Raw genomic sequence first — 25,861 nt, forward strand, 5'->3', positions numbered from 1 at the left:
GTCAGTAGCTGTAGTGTGAGATCACGATTGACTCCAAGATAACAATTAAAATGGAATACATTAAGCAACTTGTTATGGATAGGAGTAGCATAAAGCTTGTCACTGACAATGGCTTCATTTCTCTGATGCAGACACCTCATGAAAGCCTTAATGATTTGCCAGGTATCCTAGATGATCAGTCCATGTATAAAACTTACTTGGAATACTCTATAGCTTTGCTCTACTGCAGGGAAATCACAAATTTCATTTATTTTGGAATATAAATCCCTTTCGCACCCAGAGAGAATAATGGCTAAATGATTCAGAAGAAAAATATTACCAGACAGTCATTTCACTCATACAATTAAAGATCTGATTTACACAAGGACTTGTCATTTTCCAAGAGCCTGAATTCCACAGTGGACTTTACTGCCATGTGCCTTAGTTCCCATCTTTCTGCAGAAAGGCAGCTCAGAGTGGGGTTCACACCAAAGGGTTTTATGAATGCACCCCTGAACTCAGCACACAAACCCTGGGTATAACCTCCTTTTTACACCAAAGCCCTTTCATGAATGTACATGTTCACTAAAATCTTCCATGGCAGAAGAAGCTGCACAGGAGAACATGAAACATGTCATTTTAGATACTGTTTTATCACTGTATTCATAAACTACAACTGTCTAGTTTTACATGTTAAAGATACATTTTTTACAAGAAAAGGAGAGTGATGCTTTCCAAATACAGCAATATTTGAAAGTGTACTTTATTTACCTTCAGCAGCTCAGTGGTCAAAGCTCATGCCATATGTCAGCACATCCTCAGGGACCATATATCTAATCAGACTGTTATAAGAAAGGGTCAGAGATGTTTATTTTTTTTATTCATTTAAAATAAATAAATAATAACAACTAAAAAAGATCAGTTCACTCATGACCACTTCAAAATAATATTCACATTTCCTTTGCTCTCTTTCAGTGAAACTGCCCAGAATGTCAGACTGCAGATTTCAACATGCTCTTCCAATTATTACTTTTCGTGCCACATGAGTTCTGAGGTGCAGTGAGTTTTACATAATGAAAAGAAAGCTACAGCGGCACAAAGCTCAGGCTTCTTTAGAAGGCAGTGAGTTTAAATGAGAAATGAAAAGAAGACATTAACAAAACCAGACACATTTCAAATCAGAGCTAAAAAATAAAGCAATATACACCAAACCAATTTCAGACATTTTCTATTTATAATGTATTTTAACTCCTCACACAAGATCTGATAGATGCGGGGGTCTTAAAATTGGGGGGGATGGTTGTATTATTATTATTTTTACTAGTTTGCTGTGCTTCATTTGATAAATTCCAAGCTTGACTTTTTGCACCTAACAAAGCATAAAAGACTAAATCTATGAACCACTGCTTTCATTATAGTCTCCCTTTTAAGGCCAAAACCCAGCTTTCAAGCAGCAGTGAACATTATCTAAGTGCACTGACTCATGAAATATTGGACATTAAAATCAATCAGAGTTTATCCTGGGAGTCTAGACATAAAATGAGATGTTTCTCATGCAACTTTTAGAAACGGAAAAGGAGAGTTTTCATGATTGTACCTGATCATCCCTGTATGGGTGAAAAACACATGGACAGAACAGTACAGAYTGTCTTACTTTTCTGCTTAGGGAATACCTGTTAAATGTGGATCTGGGTGCAGTAATCAGACAGAAAAAAGAAAAGAGGCCGCTCTCCAAGGACACATACAATTAACAAGATGAACCAATTCAAGTCAAGTGAAAACCATTAGAACAGAAGTTCCTCAAAGTTCTGTTCATGCCTTTCTGGGTGGTCATGTGCTGCCTAGATACATACATGCAAAAAACCTAATGTTTCCAATAAGTAACCTAAAAGCTATAGTATAAAACCACCCTAGACAATACTCTATGCTGAAACTTTAATTTGAGCATGTTTGAAAAGCAAAAATTACTCTTTGGTGACATGAATTTTAAAAAAAAAGAGTCATCTACAAACCCCAGTGTTTCTACTTATTTAATCAAATAAGGTTTTTTATATATATTCTTTTTATTCCAAGATGATTTGTAATAAAGTTATATATAAATAGAAATGAAAATCTGTCTTTGGTAATATCTTCAAAAGGTTAACTTGAAAAATCAGAAATCCATACCTAAACTTGAAAATAATGTTGACATTTTCTAACATAACTTGTTTAGGAGAAAATCTTATCCACAGTGGCTTTTACATTGAAGGTTAGTTGCAACGGTTCTTTTATCTGATGTTTCTTCTACCCTTAGTTTAAAAACACAAAGTTTTAGCAAATAACAACTAACCAGACAAACTGCTGGTAAATTTTGTTAACTTTGCAAAGCAATTTCATTTCATCTCCTCTATTACAGACTCTCTAGGTAATCATTTCACTCTAGCAAAGCCATCAAAACACCTTTTTCAGCTTTTCTGGGGGGACTACATGTGGCAGCTCATGAAGACTTCAAAGTYGAGGCCATTTCTTTGATTGATATGAAGGTTTCTGGTTCTAAAGTTAATAYGCCAAAATTTCTGCAGAATTTCTGATTTTGTCTGTCTCACCTTCACTGGAAATTCAAGCCCCAACAGAACTCTGCTAAACTACAATTGCACAAAGCTCATGCCCCTCTTCTGGACAGAAACCTTCTGCTGTTGCTTCAAATGTGGAGTGGATTTTTAACTTCAAGTTTATTACAATCATTTTTATTAATAGTAAAAAAAAAAATAAAAATTCAAGCATAAATATGGTTTCTAAAACAAGCACCACCACTACTGGTCCATCTAGATAAAGACATCAAATTATTTGTAGTTGAGGATAAAAAGGAAAGTGTCTGAACACCAGCSTCCCTTGGACTTTGCGGTCCCTGGAGTCCCCTCACATCACCCTTTCCCATCCATCCTTTCAGAAAGTGTTCCTTTTTCCCTTCCTTCCAGCAGGACTGATGTTAGCTGATCTCACAGACRTGGCTTTAAAGACCACTTCTGTGATGGTAATTCCTAGAGTTTCCTGCCACTCCTTACCCRCCCTGCTATGTCCTGTAGCTGCAGCTCAGCATTACCTGAGCTTGTGTGGGGCTCCAACCAYAACATTGGTGTGATGAAATAATTGATAAACCAAGCCAGCTTTAGATTAATTGAACACAGCCACATGCAGAGATGGACAAATGTGGCTCCCACTGGCCAGGGCCCAGAAGCAGAAGTGCCTGCTGCCCTTCATGAAGCATCAATAATTGGTTACCCCACAACCTAGACCGTTGCTAAACATTTAAGAGAAAAAACAACTCTGAGTAATAAAGTTCTCCTTAGGAAAAAAAAAAAAAAAGCAACACACACCCATGCTGGGAACCAAATTAATGTGTTCAGAAAGAAGTTACACATAGCTGAATATTAAGCAATATGGCTGGAAGTAAATACAACTGAGGTTACAAAATAATTGTGTTTTATTTCTTTTCCATATGACCCTCAGGTTCTCCTGAACTAAATGAAAGAGGATTGATTCTCAAGCTTTCCTTCAGTATGGAACATTATCAGACATTTAAGACAAAAAACCTACATAAATTATAAACTTAGGATTTTTATCTACCATCTACTGATAAACACCATCACAGCAATGCATGTAAAGAGGCCCCAAAGCCAAGATGAACACAGCTCTATTACTAGAAATATAAAATGACCAAGCTTAGGCACAGGTAACTTGCTACTCCCCACTTTGGAAATCCCACAGAAGTAGATCAAAGGGTTAACCCACACTTGGTATTGTTCTAACAAGCAGGATATCAGCTGGTAGGTGAGACCCTACAGAAAAGCAGCACTGACGCCCAAGGAAAATACCAGCTGTCTGTGCTCAGAGAAGACAGATTACCACCTGTCCCTGTTATCTTCCACACACAATACCAGGCACGCTGGCCATTTTAACAGGGATAACTGTACCCATATGCTGTTTAATTCTGAACTGCACTCTCCCTACTTGTAAATATTCGTGATGGATCGGTGTAAAGTGTAGATTAGCTCAGTGGTGATGTTTAGCTSAAGGCTGAGCTTCACACTTTAGCTCTCCGAAGCCTTAATGCACAGTGTGCTGCGTTAGCATCACCACTCTRGGCAAACAGCAGAAAGCAAACAAATACACGCATAAAGAGAGGAAAAAAGAACTTTAAAAAAATTAAATTTTTTAAAATATCTTATGGAAGAACTGTTTCAAGTCGCAGTCTGGCAAAAGAGACTTGTTTTATGCACTGCGGGAAGTCCTGCTTACCTATTAAGCAATATATGAAATGGTGTTGTTACAAAAACATTAATTAATAAATCTGCTGTAGATTTCAAAGSAAGAAAAAAAAGGAAAAAAAAAMAMMAMMAYMWTCYYMCYWCWWTCWATYAKKKRWRRRRAAAAAAAAAATCTGCTCCAGGAAGTTTTACAATGGCAGCAGAACATGCCATTTATGACACAAATACATAAACAACACAGGTTTTTTTTAAGAGCTAATAACTAGACTGTTAGCAATGACTTTCTGTTCATTTGGACACTTGATTCTTAAAAGTCAACTATCTTTGTTTTGTCTTTGAAACATGGCTCTGAATACTTACCTTTATGGCACAATCTGAGTTCATAAAGAAATAAGAAAACTAATAAAAAGAATCATCTATGCTGCCACCTTCACAGTAACAGCTCTGCCAAAAAGAAAAAAAAAAAAGGCAGACTCAACCCAAATTCTCAGATCCCATAGTAGCTGCAAACTTCATTAGAATATCATGGCTTTTCTATTCTCTTTCAGCCATTCTCTGTGTTGAAGTCACAAAAAAAACCAAAACAAAACAAGAAAAAAAAATCAAAAACTAAACACACAAAAAAAAACCCACACCAAAAGCCACCAAAAAAACCAAATAAACAAAACAAACTCCAAGAAAAAAAAAATGCACTTCAGAATTGCTGCCATGGAATACAGCTGTCTGCTGTCCATCAGCCAGATGTCAGTGGCTAGAAGCAGCATCACTTCCAGGGAATAGCAAGGACGTCTGACTAGGAGGCAGGAATACATCAATGAGCAGTGGGATGAAGGACCTCCAATTCTGACTGCAGCTTCAGAGATTTGCAGAGTTCTCTAGTCTTGCTCAATCCCTGTGAATACTTCACCCTAGCAGCTGTTCAGATGTTTGTTTGAACAAATTTCAGCAGAAAATGTTGAAATAATTATTTTGTATAAAGCTCTTGCATCATGGTCTGGGCTGCTAGTTATTGCAGGGCTGWAGGACAATGCACTGTGGTTTTGACCCAGAATCAAGTATTCACTTAATTCTGCTTTTAGTTTTAGAAAATATTAAAGACTCAGAGACATAAAAGATTCACACTGAAAGCAAAGGATCATAGATTTCCTCTGGTCATTCACTCCTTCAAGTCATTCTATTCCATCAGGCGTGAAATTCGTGATAGTTGGGCAGAAACATAACTCCATATCCTTTTCCATGTTTTTCAGCTAAAAAACCAACATAGATCAAAAATTYCCCGCTAGTCTATTCAGGATTTCAAAGGTCTCTGTTTTTTAAACAATAAAATTTCACCACATGTTCTCTCATAATGAAAAATTTAATGCCTTCCATGGTGGCACTTACTTGGTATTAAGTTGCTGAGCAAACACCAAAGGAAAAAAAAAAATAGAATTCCCATAAAAAATGAAAAATCTAAAGAACAACATGATTTTCAACAGTGACATATGATTTCTTATTAGAAATTCACAGCCAAGAAAATACAAAATTTTCATAAAATTAAACCAAGGGAACTTTTMAGTTTTAAACATGATGCAAAACATGCACAATTTATTGACAAATCATCTAAAGATACCTACTCATTTAATTAGTTCTCGCTTCATGGAATCTGGTAAAAATTTACTTTACTTTCAGCTGAAGCAAGCCAAGSCTTCTCTTGTGCTGATCTACAGAGCAACTCTGTTGCCTTTAATAAAGACTCAAATACTCTGAAGATGTGTTTCTTTGAATGTAAATGAATTTACCTTCCTTAATTTGTTCCCCTCTTGTAAGAGAAATACACAACCCTTAATTAAAATAAAACTTGTAAATCTACGGAAAGAATATTCCTATCTGAACTTCAGACACATCATTATTTTATTTTCTACATCCAGAAAAATTAAGTTAGCCATTAAAAAAAGCTACATTATTTCACAGATTTCATGCATAAGTGTTTATTCCCTACAGAATAGTATTAATTTGACCTAAATCCCTGCAGTGGGATGCAACAACATTATACTAAACAGATTTATTCTGCTAGCTACTACACTAAGTTATTTTACAGTTATTCCAAACACTCTCTTTCCAAATTATGAATTGACAAACTCTTTTTAGTTTAGGCACTCAGAGAATAAATCTTTCATGCARTGAAAATCTGATTGCTTCAGCTTGATTAGACTTTTGTTTCAAGTAACCAAACACAGTCATGCCAAGAAATGCTGGTCCCTAGGAGATGTCGTTACTTAAGGTTAATATACCAGGTGAAAATAAGGAATATCAATAGGTGGGATTCCAAAAGTTCAGTTGATCATTAGGCTAAAACAAGAAAATGCAATTACAGGCATAAATACTGTGTAGAAAGAGAGAYGTCATGACAAGATAACAGAATCTCAAGGAATATTATTTTTTCATGCCTTTATCAAATACATATTTACAGTCTGGCAGCAATATGCCCTTCCTATTTGTAGCAGTATTTTCTGTGAAAAAATCCTGTAATCCAGTACCTATATTACATAGGTAATTAAGGAAGAATACTGATGCAAACCTAATATCCTTATGAAAGAATGCTGAAGAAGTGCAAAATGTGAAGAAGTACTGCAAAATAAACCCTCAAAAATCAATCAAGTCCCCACAAAGTCACCTTGAACGAAGTCAAGAATTTAATCCAATCTCTTCATAAAGAAGACTGAGGGGGCAATGACCTAGTTCCAGTCATGGAGAAATGCTGGATGTTAAATGGTTCTGCTGACTTGGAGAAATCATAATAGCAAAATGTTTATTAGCATGGAATTGAAATCCAAGAAAGATATAGAGGACGCCAATTTATAAATTTTACATGCAAAGAGATTAATCTAAGGGAAATGACAGAATACAAATGTGCTCTGGCTGTCTCAGGCACACAGGGCTTTTCTTTCTGAAAGTTGTTTGAGTACAACACAAGTTATCAAGTTTAAAAGAGCACATGGTGTGGTTCTTGGRGTGTCCTGTGCAGGRCCAGGGGCTGGACTTCATGATTCTTGTGGGACCCTTCCAGCTCAGGATATCCTATAACTCTATGCAACTCTKGACAGCAAGATGAGATTCCCACTTTCACCTGCTCATTCACACTCCTTTAGCAGGGGCTCTCCTCCCTGATAAATTACCTGTTTAAATACATTAGCTTAAATTTAGGCTAAGTATCAGCTAGCACAAAGCTTTCTCCTAAATTGTGTCAAAATCATTTTGTACAGTTACAGAGCATAATTTCACCCAGATTTTCTCAAAAAAGATTACCTTGCCARTGGCTGCACAGGCAGACATGCTGACTCTGAGCAGGGATGCAATAATGGTAGGGAAGGACGGAGCAGAGAGCTCAAACTAAAACCTCTTAACTTGGCTAAGCCATAGCAGTAAGAGCACATCTGACCTAATTTGACAGAAAAGCAGTTCATGTCCCATCARCCAGCACCCCACCTTCACAGGCAGAGGAAAGGGATGAGGTTATCCCTCCACTCCCTGCTTGCTGAGACACGCAGTAACGTGAGCAACTGCAGGACCGGGATAATGCAGCCTAATACTCCAGCAGCTGCAATCCAGAGAAGCAAACTCCACAATACTGGAATTGCTTGAGCACTCAAAATAGCCTGTGCTTGCTGCTCATTTCTACATATAAGAAATCCCTTTTTGAGGCCCTTTTTAAAATTMTTTGAGAAGACTTACAAAGGAAGAGTAAACATCTGAAAAGGAACAGTCTGTTCCTGTTGCAGTTCTTTTTTGAGCCTATATAAACTGTCAAGTATTTAATTATCTATTATATTGTGCAGATACTAAATACATTACACCAGCTTTGAGTTTATGTGTTGTGATTGCAAGAGAGTAACCCACAGCAGCAGGAGGCTACAACCAATCCCTTTACAGGTTTTCTCTGCAGCCTTAACAAAGCAGACATCTGGGCTGAGCTCTCTCACATAAAACTAATACTAAAATAAACTTTTCCGAACCTTAGTCAGGTTATTTATTTTAGATGGAGACAAAATCATTCCCATTAACATCTCCTCTATCTTCTCATTCGTGACAATGTCCATGTGCACGAACTGCACAAAGAATTGCTGATCTTGCCACACACAGAGYGAGTTGAGGCACAGCCCCACAGGACACGCAACACTAGGGTGGTTTAGTCCGCACCAAAACTGACAAATCCTGGAGACCCAAGCAGTAAACCAGCTCTAGACCATGTCTGGGATTCAATTAAGGCTGCCAGCTCAGGTGGAAAGCACAACTGGCTGCAAACCAGTGGGAAGAAGTCAAAGGGCAAAGCCCAAGTTCGATATCCAAAGGYTGGAACTTGCTACCTCTGCCTGATAAAGCGTCTACAACAGTGCTTTTAAAGCACAACACAGCCACTCCCTGCAGCTCATTCAGCTCTCCCTACCCTCTCTTGCAACMTGTTCACTCCTAATCCGGGTGGTAAACTCTATTTGATCCCGGGAATGATGGATTTCATTCCATGGTCAGTACAGAAAAGGGCGAAAACCAAGCAAGTTTTCTTAATGCCTTCCCGACTTGCTCAGTATCTATGCCTTCAAAATGTATTTGTTTAGGTGCTTTTTACATATTAATTAATATTATTCTAGGAGGAAAAATCATACAAAAATGCATTAACAGGAAGTAAGTAAATTTATATTTTCATACTGAAGAATTTTGCTACAGATAAGAAGAGTATTAACACACCTCATAATATAAAAACAATCAAGTGAATATAAATAAGCCAACACAAAAGACATGATAACCAGGACAAAGGTGATGGTTTTTAACTTGTAATATGTAACTTTTAACTAGGAAAGGTTATAAAACATATTTTTGCAAAGCTTCATATAGGAAATTAAGTATTTTCTCCTGTTGTCCAGCACAGCGTAGGCAGAACAAAWATGTATTTGTAAGTGGTTTATGCTTTGTCTATTTAATTTATTTGAAATAACCATTATCCATTTTAAACCAATAATCATTATGTTTTTAAGGCATTTCATTTAATTAGCAGTAAAGGTAGGACAATCTCACAAGTGCATTTACCAGGATTTTCATTTTTTCTCACACACAATTGTGTGCACAAAAAAAAAAAAAAATTCCACTAAGGAAACTCTAAGACAGTACAACTCCTACAAGATCTGCTGGATCAATATTGACTTTCGTCAGTGCATCTCTTGATTTCCCCCCTAAGACAGAAAACGGTGAAGTAACCTATGAGGAGCAGCTAAGAGAGTTGTTTTATTGCATCAGATTTATGACAACCTGAAATCTATTACCTTCCCTTATAAACTCAGGCATAGTTTGGCACAGACATTATTTTGAACTCTTTCCATATGATTAAAAGCTGACAGGTTTTGAGAAGCGGGGGGCTGGACAGCACATTCTCCATAGAAACTTTCCAACCACAGTGATTCTGAGGACAGTTAAGGAACATCTTTAAACACTCACATTATTAAAAGTAACTCTAGGTTTATTTTCAGCTACTATTCTTAATAAATGAARCTTGCTGCAAAAGACCTTCATGCATGCTAGAAAACAGATTATTCAATGATGTTCAAAGGCTAGAAACACGCAAGGCCATATCACACCAACTCAAATCCATCATCTCTAGCTGTGTGTAGAAAGAGACAGTGCACAGCCAACCTCAGTAAATGCCTCGGTGAAAGCATTCGCTTATTTCAAATACAAAACAAACTAAACTGAAATTTGTTCATTAATGGTGCTCAAGTCAAAGAATAGGCCAGCACTGACCACTCTGAAAACACAGACTGCAAAGTATCCARGGTGCTTGTGCTAACCATCTAAAATGGAAAATATCTCCATTACTTAGCCTGTTCAGTGCTGACTGACATGATAAAAAATTACATTGAGCTTGCCAAAGACAAGCAAGGTAAGTGTCTGAGCACTGCCCTTGCAGCAGGTGCTTCTACTGCATCAGGAAGCTGTCTGTCAAYGTGCCACCTAAGAGAGATGGGTACAGCCCACCTGGAATAACAAACAGCCCAGAGATCTGATCCAACAMTGCCTCTGTAATTACAATTATCCTACCTAATGAAACACGGTACACATGCGCAGCAGTTTGATTGAACTTCGGTGTAAACACAGCCTTCCTTCTCAGGTAATTTATTTGCCTTTTGCAAATATGCCATATCAAACCAAGCTATAGGTTGTAGACTTTTTACCAGTCTATTCATACAGACTAATTTAATATAGATCACTTCATGGAGAGATAAAGTTGGGGGGAAGAAAAATCTGTGAAGAAAGGAAAATGCCAAATGAAAGTGAACCTTGAGGACAGACAAGTTTCTCGAGATAACTAGGTCTCCAAAAGACAAATGAAAAATAGTATTAATAGCAGAGATTAACAGCTCCTTTACTGGAAGCKTGCCCAAGGCTGAGGTAAAAGCTAGGTACAGGATTCCATGAATAAAAGCCAAATATTCTCCCCATCATTAAAATAAATTAAAATCTTTCACATTAGAGTTTCCCATTCTTAGCTAAAGAGGAAAAAACCCCAGGCTATTTCTGCATCCTGCCTACCAGAAAACGATTAAATAAATTAAAAGTCACTGGATTTAAAATTAACTTTCTCTCCACTCACTAACAGAAGAGCATGTGTGTATCACCAAATGACTGAACACAACTCAGTTTTGTCCTTATGTACAGCCTTTTTCTCCTCCTTCTTGAACCAGAATCCAGGTATTTTGAACAGCAAGGGTCCTGCTTCCTTACATTTATCATAACATATATGCTGAAACAGCAGCCAAAGGAGCCTTCACATTACAGTCCCTCAAACTCTTCCTGTGCATTACAAACACTCRGTGTCGAACTGCAGGGATTTGGCCTTTGCTGCACTAATGAACAAGTTCAGGTGCCCACAGTCACACCATAAAGCCAACTTTCCCCAGGACATACACACCGTGTCCCACAGAGACTTTTATTGGCTAACAAGTCGTATTTCACACCACCACTAATCCTTCCCAAAGAACAAACCTGCAGGAGAAATGGTAACACTCTACCCAGAAACCTTTTATTATGAATTAGCTCCAAATTATCATGACTACTATTTTCCTAAACAAAACRGTAAAGTGTGCTCCAAAAGCATTTATGCAACTTGACCAATCAAACAATCACCACCGAAATCTGGAGATGCTAAACAATATTTAGAAAAAAGTTTACTACATTACCAAAATAAACCATCCTACCTTATATTCCATGGCTGTCACAAAGAAACAATTACCTTCCCATCACCATAAAGATGCTTCTCCCCACTGCAACAAAGCACAGCATCTGCCAGCATAAACTTTATTTCAACCCATAAAAAGGGTGAGGGCTTTCAGACACTACTTTCCAATACATTTTGAAAAAAAATCCTCTTTCATAAAGAGTGCTTCTCTCCCTCTAATGAGCCCTAGTACAGCACTACTCCTTCCCAAGTCTTGTAAAGGCTCTCTTATTTCCACGCACACCTTGAACTTCCTCGMGAAGGTGAAATCTGTACCATTTCCCAATCAGTGTCTTAAAAGTATAGCTGCAAAGCCTGCCATAACTTTTTATAGTGGCCATATTACTTCTTTTATAGATGACACAGTAAATCTAAGATACAAAAATAAAATGCACAGGCTCATAAAAGATCTTTACTGCATGCAGTAATTGAAAATACATTTTGTATTCTATTTTTTAAGGTAGAATTTCTCTGTGTATTAAATTAACAGAGTTTTAAATATGATGCCTAAATAAATTTCTGCAAGATTTTTTATTTCAAGTGAGATATGCACAAAACTTATATAATGCACACACRTATGCTTAATTAAACAATTTAAAAGCATAATGCCAGTACACATTTAATTTAGAAGATCAAAGGTATGTTATATAAAGTTAAAATGTTTATTACTTCAAGCAATTGAATCTATATGAACACTGACATACCTTAAAGTTCCATTCAGTTGTTTCCCTTGTAATTGCACTGTAAAAGCAATGCAATGTGTTCCAAAGTTGGACATTCTGCTGAGATTATAGAAGAGCCTACCTGTGATTATTTATTCCCACTATGCACATACATTTCAGACTCAGTTTCTACTCATCAACCAGAAGAGTCTCCAATACATCCATAGTGGGAACAATCAGATGCAAATAATCATCAGGCATTAGGTACACTAAGCCATGAATCTCAACAAATCATCTTAGCCAAACTAATACCCTTCAAAGGGTATTCAAAGGAAGCAATTCTTATCTTCTTATCTATATCAATGATATCTCCAAATCATTGAAACAGAAAGGCAGAAGCTCAAATAATTAAAAGTCAGAAATAAAAAGATCATTGCTCTCAATATGTGTTCCTGTGATTTAGGTCTCAGCCACAGCCCTATGCTGAACTTAGAGCCAACACCACACATGGTCAGGAACAATAACGTGTTCACTTTCTTAGGAGCAGATGTTACCAAATTCCAAAAGGCAGTCAACAAAGTTTCAAAAAAATAAAAATCTCTGGAAATAACAGAGGCAAAAGTTTTACCTTGGACAGATCCATTAAAAAGAGTTTTCTTGTTGGTTTCTTCTGGGWAACAATCCTGTTTCCAGGCCTGCCCTGTGAGTGGCATTCCCTTCCCTCCCTAAACCCTCTGGGCAGCTCCTGTCCCAGGAGCCCATGTCCCAAGCTAAGCCCCTGCAGCTGCAGGGCTGCCAAGCCCCATTGCTACACTCCAAAGAACACCAAAAACCCTGAGATCCAGAAGAGAATACATGACGTGGCTCATTAAGGACTACAGGGGTACAACAAGCAGCATTGTCAGAAAACAGATATAATTTCAAGAGTCCCCAGAAAAAGGGGAAGAGGGAAGAAAAGTGAGGAGACATGGAGCCCTGAGGGACTGGCACCTTCTGGRCAAGACTCTTCATTTTCTCACACAATCCCAGCTGGCAGATCTGATGAAGCTGAGTGACCACAAGCTGAGGAATAAAAAATCTTTACCTGCTTCATGCTGTGCACACATCAAGACACTTTTAAACAAAATCTGCTGAGCAAGACTAGTGCATAACCAGCTCCTTTCAACAGTTTCCTGCTCTTTTGGTGGTCTATGGCTTTTACAAGATGCCATCAAGATGAATTACAGAGACAGTAACTAAAGCCTGGTGAATAGTTAATGTCTTTGAATGTWGACCACAGACCAATTCAAACTTTCTGCTCTCCTTTTAACTCTGAAGATGCTGCACAGAGCTTCATCCAGWCTTGTGTATCAGTTCATTTCATTACAGGAATACCTCCAGCAAATGTATAAAAACCCAAAAACAAACCCAAAAACTTAAAAATGCATCATTTCACTAAGATATGACCCAGGGAATTAAAAGCTTACTAAAAGCTGCCACTTTTAACAAGTTGTGCTGCTCAAGTTCTCTTCTACCCCTTCTGCTTTGCTCSGATTCACTATAGAATAACTACGAATTTCTTCAAGACACAAATGTTTCTTAGGAAGCCTAAGCAGTCCAAACACCAAATTGCAACTTACTTTCTCATCCTGGAACTTCCCTTACTGTGTTCTTAATTGAAGAATAACAAGTGGTGAAATAAACTCCAGTGCTGATTTATGTTCCCAGAGCAGTATGAAAGCCTAAGTACAGCAAAATAAGTGTTTTATCTATTGATTCACTTTGTAAGCACAGAATTGTTTACACCTTCTTCAAGCTGCAGCTGTGGTTAGGGTAGTACACATATACATATCTTAATAGAGACAGAATCCCTGCATCTGTAGTTGTGGARTTACAGTCCTCACTTTTATACAGTATGAGCTGACTTGTAGCCTCAGGCTAACTCTTAACATTTATTTCAATAAAATGCCACTAGGTTGAGCAGAAGTCTTGTGTATCCCAAGTTTTTCAAATTTGGAATAATCTGTGCAACCTTTCTGTGCCCATTCCAATTTTTCCTGTCTTTGTGCATGTAAGTGAACTCAGCATTCCAGTATTGGTCTCACTGATGGGGCACKGTACCTTACCTCTGTACTTCTATTTCACAGCTTAACTAAAAATCTTGYCAGATTATCTAATGTGATTGCAGGTCCTTTCGAGCATCAACCCCTTATAGACTATGGTCCCATAATGCAAAACTTCTGAATACACACATTTCATCGTCAGACACATGATGTGGCATTTTAATGCAAGCAAATACTTGCCAGGCCATTCAGTTCAAATATGGAGAGTGGACTTAGCTTTACCATTACTGGTTTATCTGTTTTTGTTTTTTTTTTTTTTTTTTTTTTTTTTTTTTTTTTTTTTTTTTATCTTGTTTATCTTACTTGCCTTATGTGCAAATCCTGCAAATTGTGACTGATGATTATTGGGTAAATGCATTTGGAACTACATACATCTACTCTTTCCATCTCTATCTACTAACCCAGAGGGTCTGCGTGTGAGTGTTTAGAGGAAAGGGTCATTGCTTGACTCTTTCTACAGAGTAGTCAGATAATTTGAAGGAAAATAAATCATTTTTTTTTACTGTTCGTTTACACTGCTCTTCTATGGACAAGCTCTCCTCAYGCTCATCTAATCCTCTGGGAAGACTGGTTTAAATCAGGTTTCTTTTTTGTCATAATTGAAGTCAGGAAAAAATTAGGCTTTCTTCTTTCCAGTAACAAAATATTTAAATGATGACAGCAGACTGAAGGAGCAAAACCAGGGACTGTAACTGCTAATTACTGTTCCCATTTTCTGCCCTCCTAACTTTGAAGCTCTGTTTCTATCCCAYGACATCGAGCAGAAATATGCATGAGTTGCAATTCTCCCTCTACAACAGGGATAACTAATTGACAGCCTGAAGGCTGAATCYAGCTCGGCAAGATGGTTTTCACTTGGATCCCACGATGGCCTAGAGCAAAGGGTGCACATCATGTACTGTGCTAAACAATTTGCTTATCCCACAGGAGAGCGGGAAAGGAAGGAAAGGGAGCGAGGAGAAGYAGGGAGTGGGAGGAACAAAAGAGCGTGGGTGATGGCTCAGGGGCTAAAATGGAAGTGTAGCAGCTCCAGCAGTTCCCCACCTTCCCAAGCTGATTGTGCAGAGTGTAGGGCAGAGCTGTGTCCTTCAGAGCCTCTGCCCCAAGCTGGGCTATGCCAGAGGAAGGACCAAACTACACCAGGCTCTCCAGCTCACACACCTTTACTAACAAGCTTTCAAAAAATAGTTTTGCCAGATCTACTATATAATTAGGGAAAAGCATGAGTAACCTGGTGCCCCAATAACCCCTACAAACAGAAGAGAGGAAAGCAGCACCATTCCTTTATGGGAACTACAATTTCTCCAAAGGGAGGTCACACKGCTGCAGCAGATCATCTGGAAGTTCCTGGTCTGGGCACAAAATCTTACCATCCTCTATGTAATAAAGCAAAGGGTCTGAATGTGACTTTAGAGGCTCTCCCCRAGCATAGTTGAAATTAAAATCAGTGACCCTCATCTGCCTCTGCAGGAGCAGTCCTGAGTCCAGCAGRAACACAGCAAACTGAATGCAGAAAAACAAGTGTCCCTGTTTCCAGCATCTCCCACAGCACCTACAAATTTCTCTTTTTTGGCCTTCTCTCTCTGGGCAACAGAGGGTTAAAGACCCATCTTGATATATTCATCTGAAGCATGACCAGCTGGCAGGGAGAAAGAAAAAAAAAGAAAAAGAAAAGGAGGCCCATAACCATAGGGAATCAGCAATACAAGCTCTAGAAGAAAAAAAAATCCAGGAAAATGGAAAATTACAAGCTAGAGAACTCAATTTTTATCCCAGCACCACCCAAAAGAGACAWTTTTTGGAACACTTCAAAGGGTTTCCAAAGTTATTTGTAATTAGGGCTAAAAATTGCTATGAAACATTTGAATYAGTCTGTAAAACAGAGCAATGAAGAGCAGCTTGTGAGGAACAAACAGAACAGCAAGAAAGTTCCCAATCTCTCCAGAGCCAACAGATATTTTTGTGACCCTCTGAGATCAAGATTTWATTTCTTCCTGCCTCAATTTTTCTGTCTAGAAAATAGCAACAGTAAGACCACCTTCATTCCCAAATATGGACACATTAAAATTATATACAATGCCTTTAAGAACTTCTTTTGAAACACCCCCTTATAAATAGAGGAGAGAGGACTTTTCATTGTATTCCTGCAAAAAGAAAACAATGCTAGGATGCTGAAATTGAAGTATTCATTGATTCTCCTTCTTCTGTATAGAGACAAAATCTACTGAAGTGAACTCACTTTTATGATTTTTTTAATTTGGGGAAATATTGTGGCTATTTTTGGGCATAAAAACCTAATTACTTCAATTAACATCTTAAAATGAAATAATTTTCTTACCACTACAACTTTTACTCATTTCTCAGGATTGGTTCAGCCCATTAAGAGTGAAAGAGCTACAAGTCGATATTCATATTATATTTTCCTAGATAATTCCGTGATTGCARTATTGAATATTTAAGTGGCCAATTCTTCAGTAATTATTAATACAAACCAAAATCTTGTATTTTATAAAGAAACTTCACTATCATACTGAGTATCTTGTCAAAATGCTGCTTGATGCCTCTTTATGAAAGGGAAGATTTTAACACTGTATTTCATATTTATTCAGAGAGTCAAACATAGGTAAGTTTTCACATATTCTGAGGACAACTTGACCTAATAATAAACCAAAAYCATAGGAGATACAAAGAGCAGTTTAGAAGACACCACTTAAAAAAAATCCCAGTAAAGCCACTTTATCAGTGCAGCCTTTCCTGTTTTAAAATCTCACCACACACTACACCAAAGAACTAATTCCACTAATAAAACTGGAGCCATACAAATTCTCTTCAGATAAAGATGTCTACAAGGGAGACTTACTAGTGTCTGATGAAAAATTTAAGAACAGCATGGTATTCGAGGAATCTACTTAATTACTGCCATCTTACTCCTGCAGAATTTTTAGTCTACACATTCTGAGTACTTTCGGGTGAAGAAAATTACTRATTTCTTTTAACATCAGAGAAAAATCTGCAGGTTTTTTACTAAATAGTCTATCAGTAGTACTGTTGTTGAGTAAGGCATTGAGCTGAAAATCAGACTTTTAACACAGGAAAGCATTTACGAACAAGAATTGAGGAACAAAAGCAACCAAAAATGCCTTTTCATCTGGAAATGGTTACAGAAACCAAAATGGCAACTATGTATAAAGTAGTGCAATCACATAGCCCTAAGACCTTTTTCTTTTAAAAGCAAGTGTTACAAAAAATATTTGACACTTCCTTCTTCTTTTCCCCTTAAACTCAAATACTTGAAAGCTGTAAATTAATTTAAAACTAACAAACAAGCTTTTTKTGTGTGTGTGTGTGKKKTTTTTTTTCCCCTTCCACCTTATTGTGACCTTGGAACTGAATTATAGCATGTATATAGGTAAAAAATTAAATTTCAGCGTAGCCAGCTCCAACACACAGCTCCTCTYGCCAATCAATTTTGATAGCATAGAAGCACAAAGAAGCCCAGTTTACAGAGTCCACATGTGTTTAATCTTTGATTAATTGAACAAAAACCAAGCGCCTCCAGACATATTTCTTTTAATCACAGCAAAGATACCTTTTCAGTTGCTTTGCTAGTAGGAGAGAATCAGCAGATGTCTGCCTGGTCTAAAGGGAATTTCTCCTTCTCTGGAGAAAACAGTTTAAATAGGAGAGGAACAGACATATGCTGACTATGCACTGCTTAACAGATGACGTAGAGAAGCCTCTACTACCTCAGGGAGTGGAACGGGGCAGTTTTCAAATTAAATTTCTTTCAAATTCAAAGCGATCAGCTGAAATCAATTTACATACAGGATGCAAGTCAAGTCAAACTGTTCTCATCAAAACAGCTCCCAGACACAAAGATGCAAATCTGTCAGCAGTATGAGCTCAAAGAAAGATTTTAACCTGATGACAGTAAAAAAACAAAATGAAAATTTCTTCACAATTTTAAACACAGCTGATACTTCTGTTTTCCAGGGAATGATAATAGTATTTCATTAATACTGAGCATTTGCCAAATATTCTCAATTCATATACAAAATATGTTGGCGCAAAGCAAATTCATCTCCAAACATTAATTCAGAAGCAAGTATTTCAGAACTTCAGAAGAACTTTTTTTAAAGTGTCATACTGCAGAAAAAAACCATGAGAACAACCAATACATGAGAATCACTAGTCAGCATTTTATTTGTCTGAGTTTATGCTTCTGCCTACAGGCCTATGTCCTTTATCATCAGCTAAGAAATGGAAACAGTTACAAAAATAGGAATGATCTTCATCTCATTCTACCAAGATGTCTTGGGGGACGGAGGAGGAGGGGTGGAGGTGGGGGAAGAAAGATCAAGAATCTAAAGCAGAAACTGGGAGAAACTATACTAGACCTTTATTAGTTGAAAACTAAAATTAGATAAAGGCTCCCTTGGACCAGAGGAAGCTCACAACCAGGAAAAAAGGGGAGACAGCCAATGGTCCCAGTTAATCTGGTAACTTGCCCCAAGGAGTTCCCTCCAAACTCTAATTGAAGCTCAATCCTTCACAGCCTGGAGACCTCCTGAACAGCACATCACTTAATGCCATGGGAAGGGAAGAAAAACAAGCACCGGACGCTGGCTGAAAACAGACTGTGACATCAAAACTTCCTTTTCCTTCTTCATTCAATTAGCATATCTGTCTTTATTTGCATTTATACTTGATGTTAACAGTCTGAATTATCTTCCACAGGCTTCTGAATAGCAAAACTATGGAGAACTTTAGTATCAATTCACTATGTTGGCTGGACTCAGGAAAAATACTTCAATATTTGTCTCACACTCATGCCTGCAACCTGAAGAATTTTGATTCCATTTTTTTTCTCTGAAACTAACAACCTGATGACAATATCTGCAAAGCATAGCTTCCACCTCACTGTAAGAGCCAAATTCCCCAGGTCTGGTTCAAGGTTTCAGATAATCTTTTATCCATCAGAGCTGCCACTGTACAAAAAGACTGCCACCATGCTGTTTGATTTATGAATTTCRTGAGCTGCACAGCAATTTCTGGCAAGATCATAAAATATCTCATTTTGCTTAATCGTCAAATTTTGCTTTATCATCCATCCCAGCATGGCCACCGTAACATCCTAAATTACTCATCACCTTAAGAAAAATCTGTATAGACACAGTATCACAATTGATCAAGAACTCCACTTCCAAATTCCTCTGTTCTACACAGCTTCTGGGAAAACACAGACACGTAAGAGCAGTTTTTCTTGGTTCAGGCGAAGTGTCCAYGATTTTGACCTGATCATGGCAGGAGTGGATAATTGCATTGAATAAGGATATTTTATTTACGTGCTCTGTTTTCACAGTGGTTTTAAGTCTTGTGAATCAGTATCTATGAAAAACTTACATTTTTTAAAATCATYGTTATCCACTGACAATAACGCTGACCGGTGAACTGCTTTGATACAGAATTAGCTATAATGCTCAAATACGGTGACAGACATCCTGAATGAAAATCCTCCTAGACTGCTTCCAAAATCTAGCAAATCTTAGCACTTCAGATGTAGTATGGAAGAGGCTTCCACACACTCCCACAGAACAACCAAAATCCTAAAACACTAATCTTACAACTCACAATTTTAAAGAATTTTTAGAACTAACTTTACAAGTTTCCAAATAAATGTAAGTTGCATTTTAAATAATRAACATGGAAATTTCCTTTCATAATAGACTTAGCCATAACTGTAAATGAAGTCCTGCCATACTAAACCATYAGGTAGAATCATATTCAAATCATGGTATTTCCAGTCAAGCCTTACTGTTTTGGTTTTCTCAAGTTTTAGGTTTTTTTAAAACTCTAGCACTTTTAGTGCACAAATTAACCTCTACATTATACACAGCCAGTAATCTATTATTTTATCCATTTGTTTGATGAGAGCAGGCAAAAGACTTAAAAAAGAAAGAGCTTTTATGATACCTTAAAACTAACCATATACTTGAAACGAAGCCCTGACTTTTGTGAGACTCTGCCAAATAAAATTGAGAGCAACATAAACAGCRCATGTTTGCCATGCACATGGGTACCTCAAAAGATGGAAGTTCTGATAGGTATTCAAAAAAATGTTTTATTCATTGTCATGCAGCTGAAGAAGGGAGTAACCTGTTGATTTTTTTCRTAACAGCCTGAAAAATCTCTAGAGTGGAGAAAGGAAGATGAATATACCCTTGCASCGATTGTTGCCAACATCGACATGAGCAGGTTTCTACAAAATATTACTTAACAGACACCCACAAGATCCAGAGACACAATTTTCCTCAAAAAGAAATAACAGAAAAAAAATAAACAAACACTTGAATCAAACTATCACACAGCAATAGCTGAATTTGTTCTTAATCAGGTGAATCCATTCACCAGACAATCCTGAGAGATTCAAACATGTGAAGCAGACACAGCCACTCTCAAAACTGTTTCTATTTCTCTACTCTGAAAAACAACTTTGTCTTCCAACTGTTTATCTGATAGCCAAAACAGTCTTCAGCCTTTACTCCGAGGTTAAAGTAYAATTCCACTTTCTTCTCCCACCCATAAAAGCTGACATTTATAGAGAGAATTACCCAGCTTCATTTTGACAGGGACATGCCCTTTTCACGTTCCCTAAGACCTTTCACTGCCGGAGAACGTGTCACTGGTAGGCAGTAACCCAAAACCAGTTACATTCCTCCAAAACAAAACATGGAGCTAATTTAAGGAGGTCTCCAGTGATCAAAAGGCTGAGTTCAGGAAGTCAGGAAGAGGGAGGCAAATAGACTTGGAGCAGCCTCAGCTGGGAGGATGCCTCCAGCCTGTTACCTGATTATCCCATCGCTCACCCCTTCTGGGCCACACTGCAGAAACTGCATTTTTATACATATTAACTCTGGACTCATACAGCCAGCCTCCACTTCAAAAAAATTGTGGAAATGGGATTTCAAATACAGATGAAACCAGTCAACTAAAAAAAAAAGATAAATCTCCCAGTTAAGCAGCAGTTACACCTCTTACTTGACTGACTTGTAATTCACATTTCTGTTGAGTTCCTGTTCATGCATATTTATCTCCTTCCCATTTATAAAGATATTATGAATCTAAATTACAAAGAAAATGTCATGTAATATTAAATTACAAGGCTTCTTTGCACAGAGCTGTGGAACAGAGAATAGTTTTACTAGTCTCTGAGTGATTGCAAGATTTTAATTCCTGAAATAGCAAATGGCTGGCTAAAGTACATGTTTGGTAGATTTAAGATCCCACCCTTCACCAGCCAGAGGATCACTTTGTTTTTAGGGTATGTGGCACAGTTTCAAAGTAATAACCACAGAAACTTCAGGAAATACAGCTGCACAAATAATTTTATAGAAAATAAAATAGTATTACGGAGAAGATATAACRAATTCTGAATGCTATGAGTAGACATCTTCAAACATTCTGGAACGGCCACAAGAGGCAGAGACTGAATAAAAGACTTAATTCAATCTGCTGATAAATGGTATTCAGGTCATATTCAATGGTATTAATTGAGGACTAACRCTATCATTACTGAGATGTATATCAGTGGAAGAAAATGCAGCATCCTCTGGATTAAATGACACGCAAATGCCAGTCAAATCATCAAGGAGAGGTTGATGACTAGAAAGTAACAAAGCAATGGGAAAACTATCTTCAGTGCTAAGATTTAAGTCACTACTCCCTTGTGGTAATCAAATCTAAAGATGTTTTTGAAGTTCTTAAAATATACAGGTATTTAAAAAGATAAAATGGCTTTTAATACAATCTTTGAAATCTTTTTAGCTTTGAAATCCCACTACATTTCTGTCTTTGCAACCGTGGAACCTATGCACAGTTGCTTAAGCAAGACGTCCACCTGATTATACAGGAAACGTATTCTCTTTGTGGATTATTCTCAAAAGATGAGCAGAGAACTGCTTAAAAATTTTGAAAATAAATGCATGAAAGCGTAACAGACAAGAAAATTTACTTTAGTATGAACCTGAATCTAAAATCAAATGTAAAACATCCAGTGAGAAGTGAAGGAACTTCATCTAATTGAACATGCTAGTCTACGAAATGATGGAAGAAAAGTGATAAATTGATAAATTCATGTCATGAAACAAACTGGTGCAGACATGAGCTGCCCCWTCTAGTGAGAGACAGTAAGCACAGTACAAAACAAGATCCTATTTCATAAAAGATTTTTGGTTAAAATTGCAGCATCAAATTATATAATGAGCACCCTGAGTGATCCTCTGTACTTCATGGAAAGTACAAACCCAATAAAGGCAATTTGACTCTGCAAACATACAAAAATTAAAGTGTAACATAAGGATTTCTAAAACGGCAACTGTATAGGACTGCAGGTATACAAATGTAAATGCTCTGGTGCCCAGAACAGGTGTGCTGAGAGTAAATCAAAGCAGTTTGCTGGTCTGCAGCAATCCGCTGTGCATGGAGCTCCAGCTTAAAATGATGATAGCATTACGCCTATAATGCACAGCTTTTTAATTTAATGCAAATTTATTCCACCATCCTTCAACATTTCCTTGTTCCTTCCCTCTTCTGTGCTATTTAAAGTGTTTTGGTGCTATTGCACTGTCACATCACTATCTTTTCTATTAAAATAATAACCTTTACTGTTAAAACTCTTTGTCTATGATGTCCTGGTACACAATTAAAACTGTATACCATTATGGCTACAAATTTTATTTCCAAATATAGATCATGATCTTCTTTTTACCCTTACAGCAAGCATTATTCATGGCTMTTTATTGACACTAGCCCTCAATACAGTGTCTAGTGAGATCCACTTTGAAGTGGATTAACACTTTAATGCTACATTATTGTTAATGGTGTACATTTCCACACTTTTCAGAAGATACCTTTTTTTTTTTTTTTTTTTGCTTGAGTGTTGGCAGAAACTCTTAAAAAGTTTTTTGGCAATATCAGTATTTTGCATTCAGACCCTGTTGGTCAGACGCTCTGCTTTAATCATATGAAAATTTCTTGAGCCACAGGTGACAAACACTTTTAACAACTATGTACCAACTGAACTGATGCATGCCATGTGCACCAACCACTGAAGCCCACCTCCCGTTTCTGGGTTCTTATGAGTTRTGGAAGGCACAGAGACATTACATGCATTTCAAACATTGCTTCAAGGTACATCACCACCAAAATAATGTGAAACAAACACAGAATATTACACCTCATTCCAAGAGCCAACATGAAGTGCTGTAAGTGAAACAGCAATTAGATGAAAATCAAGATCTCAAACATTTATGCCCACTCAGACCTATGAGATACCAGATATGGCATTTGGGAATAACCAGTGAGCATGATTTAAACAGGTTACACATTTACTGGATAAGCATGCTTCCAGCTACYAGACACTGATTACTTTTATCACTGAAAGTGGTTAACAAGGAAACAGCATGGTCATAGATCTTAATCATGTATATCTGTTAAATGTGAGGCTTGAGATCCTTCTGGTGTAGTTATGGAAGTCCTTGGGATTGTCTTGAACGTGAGAGAGACTAGGCAAAGTGCTCAAGCAAATGCACAAATTTATAGTTTTATTTCCTTGGCCTTCTGTGAGAGTTATGAAAATCTAACCTTTCTTCTTCTAAAATTATACACCAACAGTGGCACTTAGCTTATCTAAGAGATAGGAGCCTCTTCAGAGCCAGTGAACAACATGAATCATTCAGTCAGCAGAGATCAGTGCTTCCACAGTGACTCACCCAGCTCTGCGCTGCTCTTCAGCAGGACACCGGGTGAGCTGCTGCACATTACAAAGGCAGCCTATAAAAGCCACTTAAAAATAGATACCTAACTTTGAATTGCAAGGTTTCCTCTCATACCTTAGAACCCCCAAAATTGATTTTTTTTGACCTACACTTGGCCCTTCATACGAATGCTTAAACCACTTTAATGCACACTCTCTTCCTCTAAAACAAGTAGAGTTTAAAGGATATACAGGARGAGATAAGCTTTACAAAGTGATGTGAACATACTTGACTGCTCCTTCCGTTGGCCAAATACTTAAGGCTAGAAAGATAATTTTGTAAGCCAGTTATTTTAGAGGAAAAAAAAAACAACAACTTGGTGTTTCTATATCTGCCATTCTTCTTTCTAGTGTTTACCTGTGCAACAACAATTACCCTGTTAGATTAATCCTGGCTATCCTGCCTCCTATCACACCCTGCAAATTGTATTGTTATCTGGAGAGGAAAAACATGTACAAATTGAAATTAAGTATACAAAATCTTACAAACATTAAGCCATCGTAATTGCGTGGAAGCACAAAAGTAGCRAGAATGCACAAAATAATCTGAATTTCTCTAGTGACATGATACATCTTCTGACTCTCCTTCTATTTCCCTACCTCTGTATAAATAATAATTAACCGTGTAATTTCTTCCCTGCTTTTAAGTCACTGCCTCAGAGGCAGCTCACACTTATTTTTATCTCTAAATAACATCAAAGTGAGCGGCTGTTCCTGAAGAGTAGGGGGAAAAAAAGAAAAAAAAGTACTTACTTGCCACCTCCAGCGATGCATTATGACTGACAGCTTCCCCGAGGTAATTCCTTGCCACACACACATAGACCCCTTCATCCGGCCGGCTCTTGCGCCCRTGCACRATGCGCAGGAAAAATAAAGATCCGCTGGGCAGCAGCATCCGGTGGGAGCGYGGATCATCCTTGTCCGTTTCCACCCGCTCGCCCCCTTTGTACCACTCGATGGTGGGGGTCGGCCTCCCTTCTGCTTTGCAGTTCAGAGTGGCTGGCTCTCCTTTGGAAACGATTAAATCAGAGGGGTGCTCCACTATCCGAGGTGGGAAATCTTCCTGTCGAAGACGGGAACCTGCAATGTAAAAATGAAAAATTTGCTCAGGAAATCACTGCCAGTTCTTTAGCATGGTCTTTAGCAAAACAGCTACTTAACGATTACCTCGTGGTGCAACATTTAATAAGAGCACCTATTAACATCCTAAAGGGTACAAAAGAAAACCTTAATGCACTTCACTGTGTGCAAGGTTCTCCCAAGTGATTTTATTCAAAAGCATTTTTTCAACAGTGGACCTATATTACCGAATAAACTGCCATTTTCCTAAATCACACTGATTTTTTACATGGATCTATTCATGCATATAAATTTATACACACATGCATATGCATCTGCAGGATGACAAAARCTAGTCCCACAGATGCTCCACAGACATCRGACCACCTCAACCAGCAGAACTGGTACTGCTCCAATCCATAACCCAAAGCCATAGAGAACCTTGTGCAACCTTTTGGAAAGGCCATTAATTCACGTTCCATCTACAGAGTAGTATTTCCAGTGCCCAGAGAGTCACTTATTTCCTGGACTATTGTCTCTTAAGTTCCTTGTTAAGTAGTGCCATAGAGGTATAAATGTATGGAGAGCCTGARTGCTTCTTATCCTCATGCATCAGCCAAAATTTTAAATTTACAAAAACTGTACTGTCGTCAATCTAGAAAACTGTGAGACAAGAGCATCCACCATAGAAGTTATAAGCAAATAAGATACTCCTCTAGACAGGATACTTCTAAACAAGATGCTCTTCTAGC

General features: G+C 37.6%; 1 protein-coding gene across 1 annotated transcript in view; it reads right to left on the reverse strand.

Annotated features, from left to right (window-relative positions):
* ROBO1 (roundabout guidance receptor 1) overlaps positions 1-25,861 on the reverse strand; it is a 287,511-nt gene that overhangs the window by 220,603 nt on the left and 41,047 nt on the right. The window contains exon 2 of the mRNA XM_057376619.1: positions 24,804-25,130. Within this exon, the coding sequence (XP_057232602.1) occupies positions 24,804-25,130 (327 nt within the window). The remainder of the gene's footprint in view (positions 1-24,803; positions 25,131-25,861) is intronic.

Source organism: Malurus melanocephalus, unplaced genomic scaffold (assembly GCF_030028575.1).
Source record: "Malurus melanocephalus ecotype Western Australia unplaced genomic scaffold, MMel_1.1 scaffold_285, whole genome shotgun sequence".
NCBI classification, from domain to species: Eukaryota; Metazoa; Chordata; class Aves; order Passeriformes; family Maluridae; genus Malurus; species Malurus melanocephalus.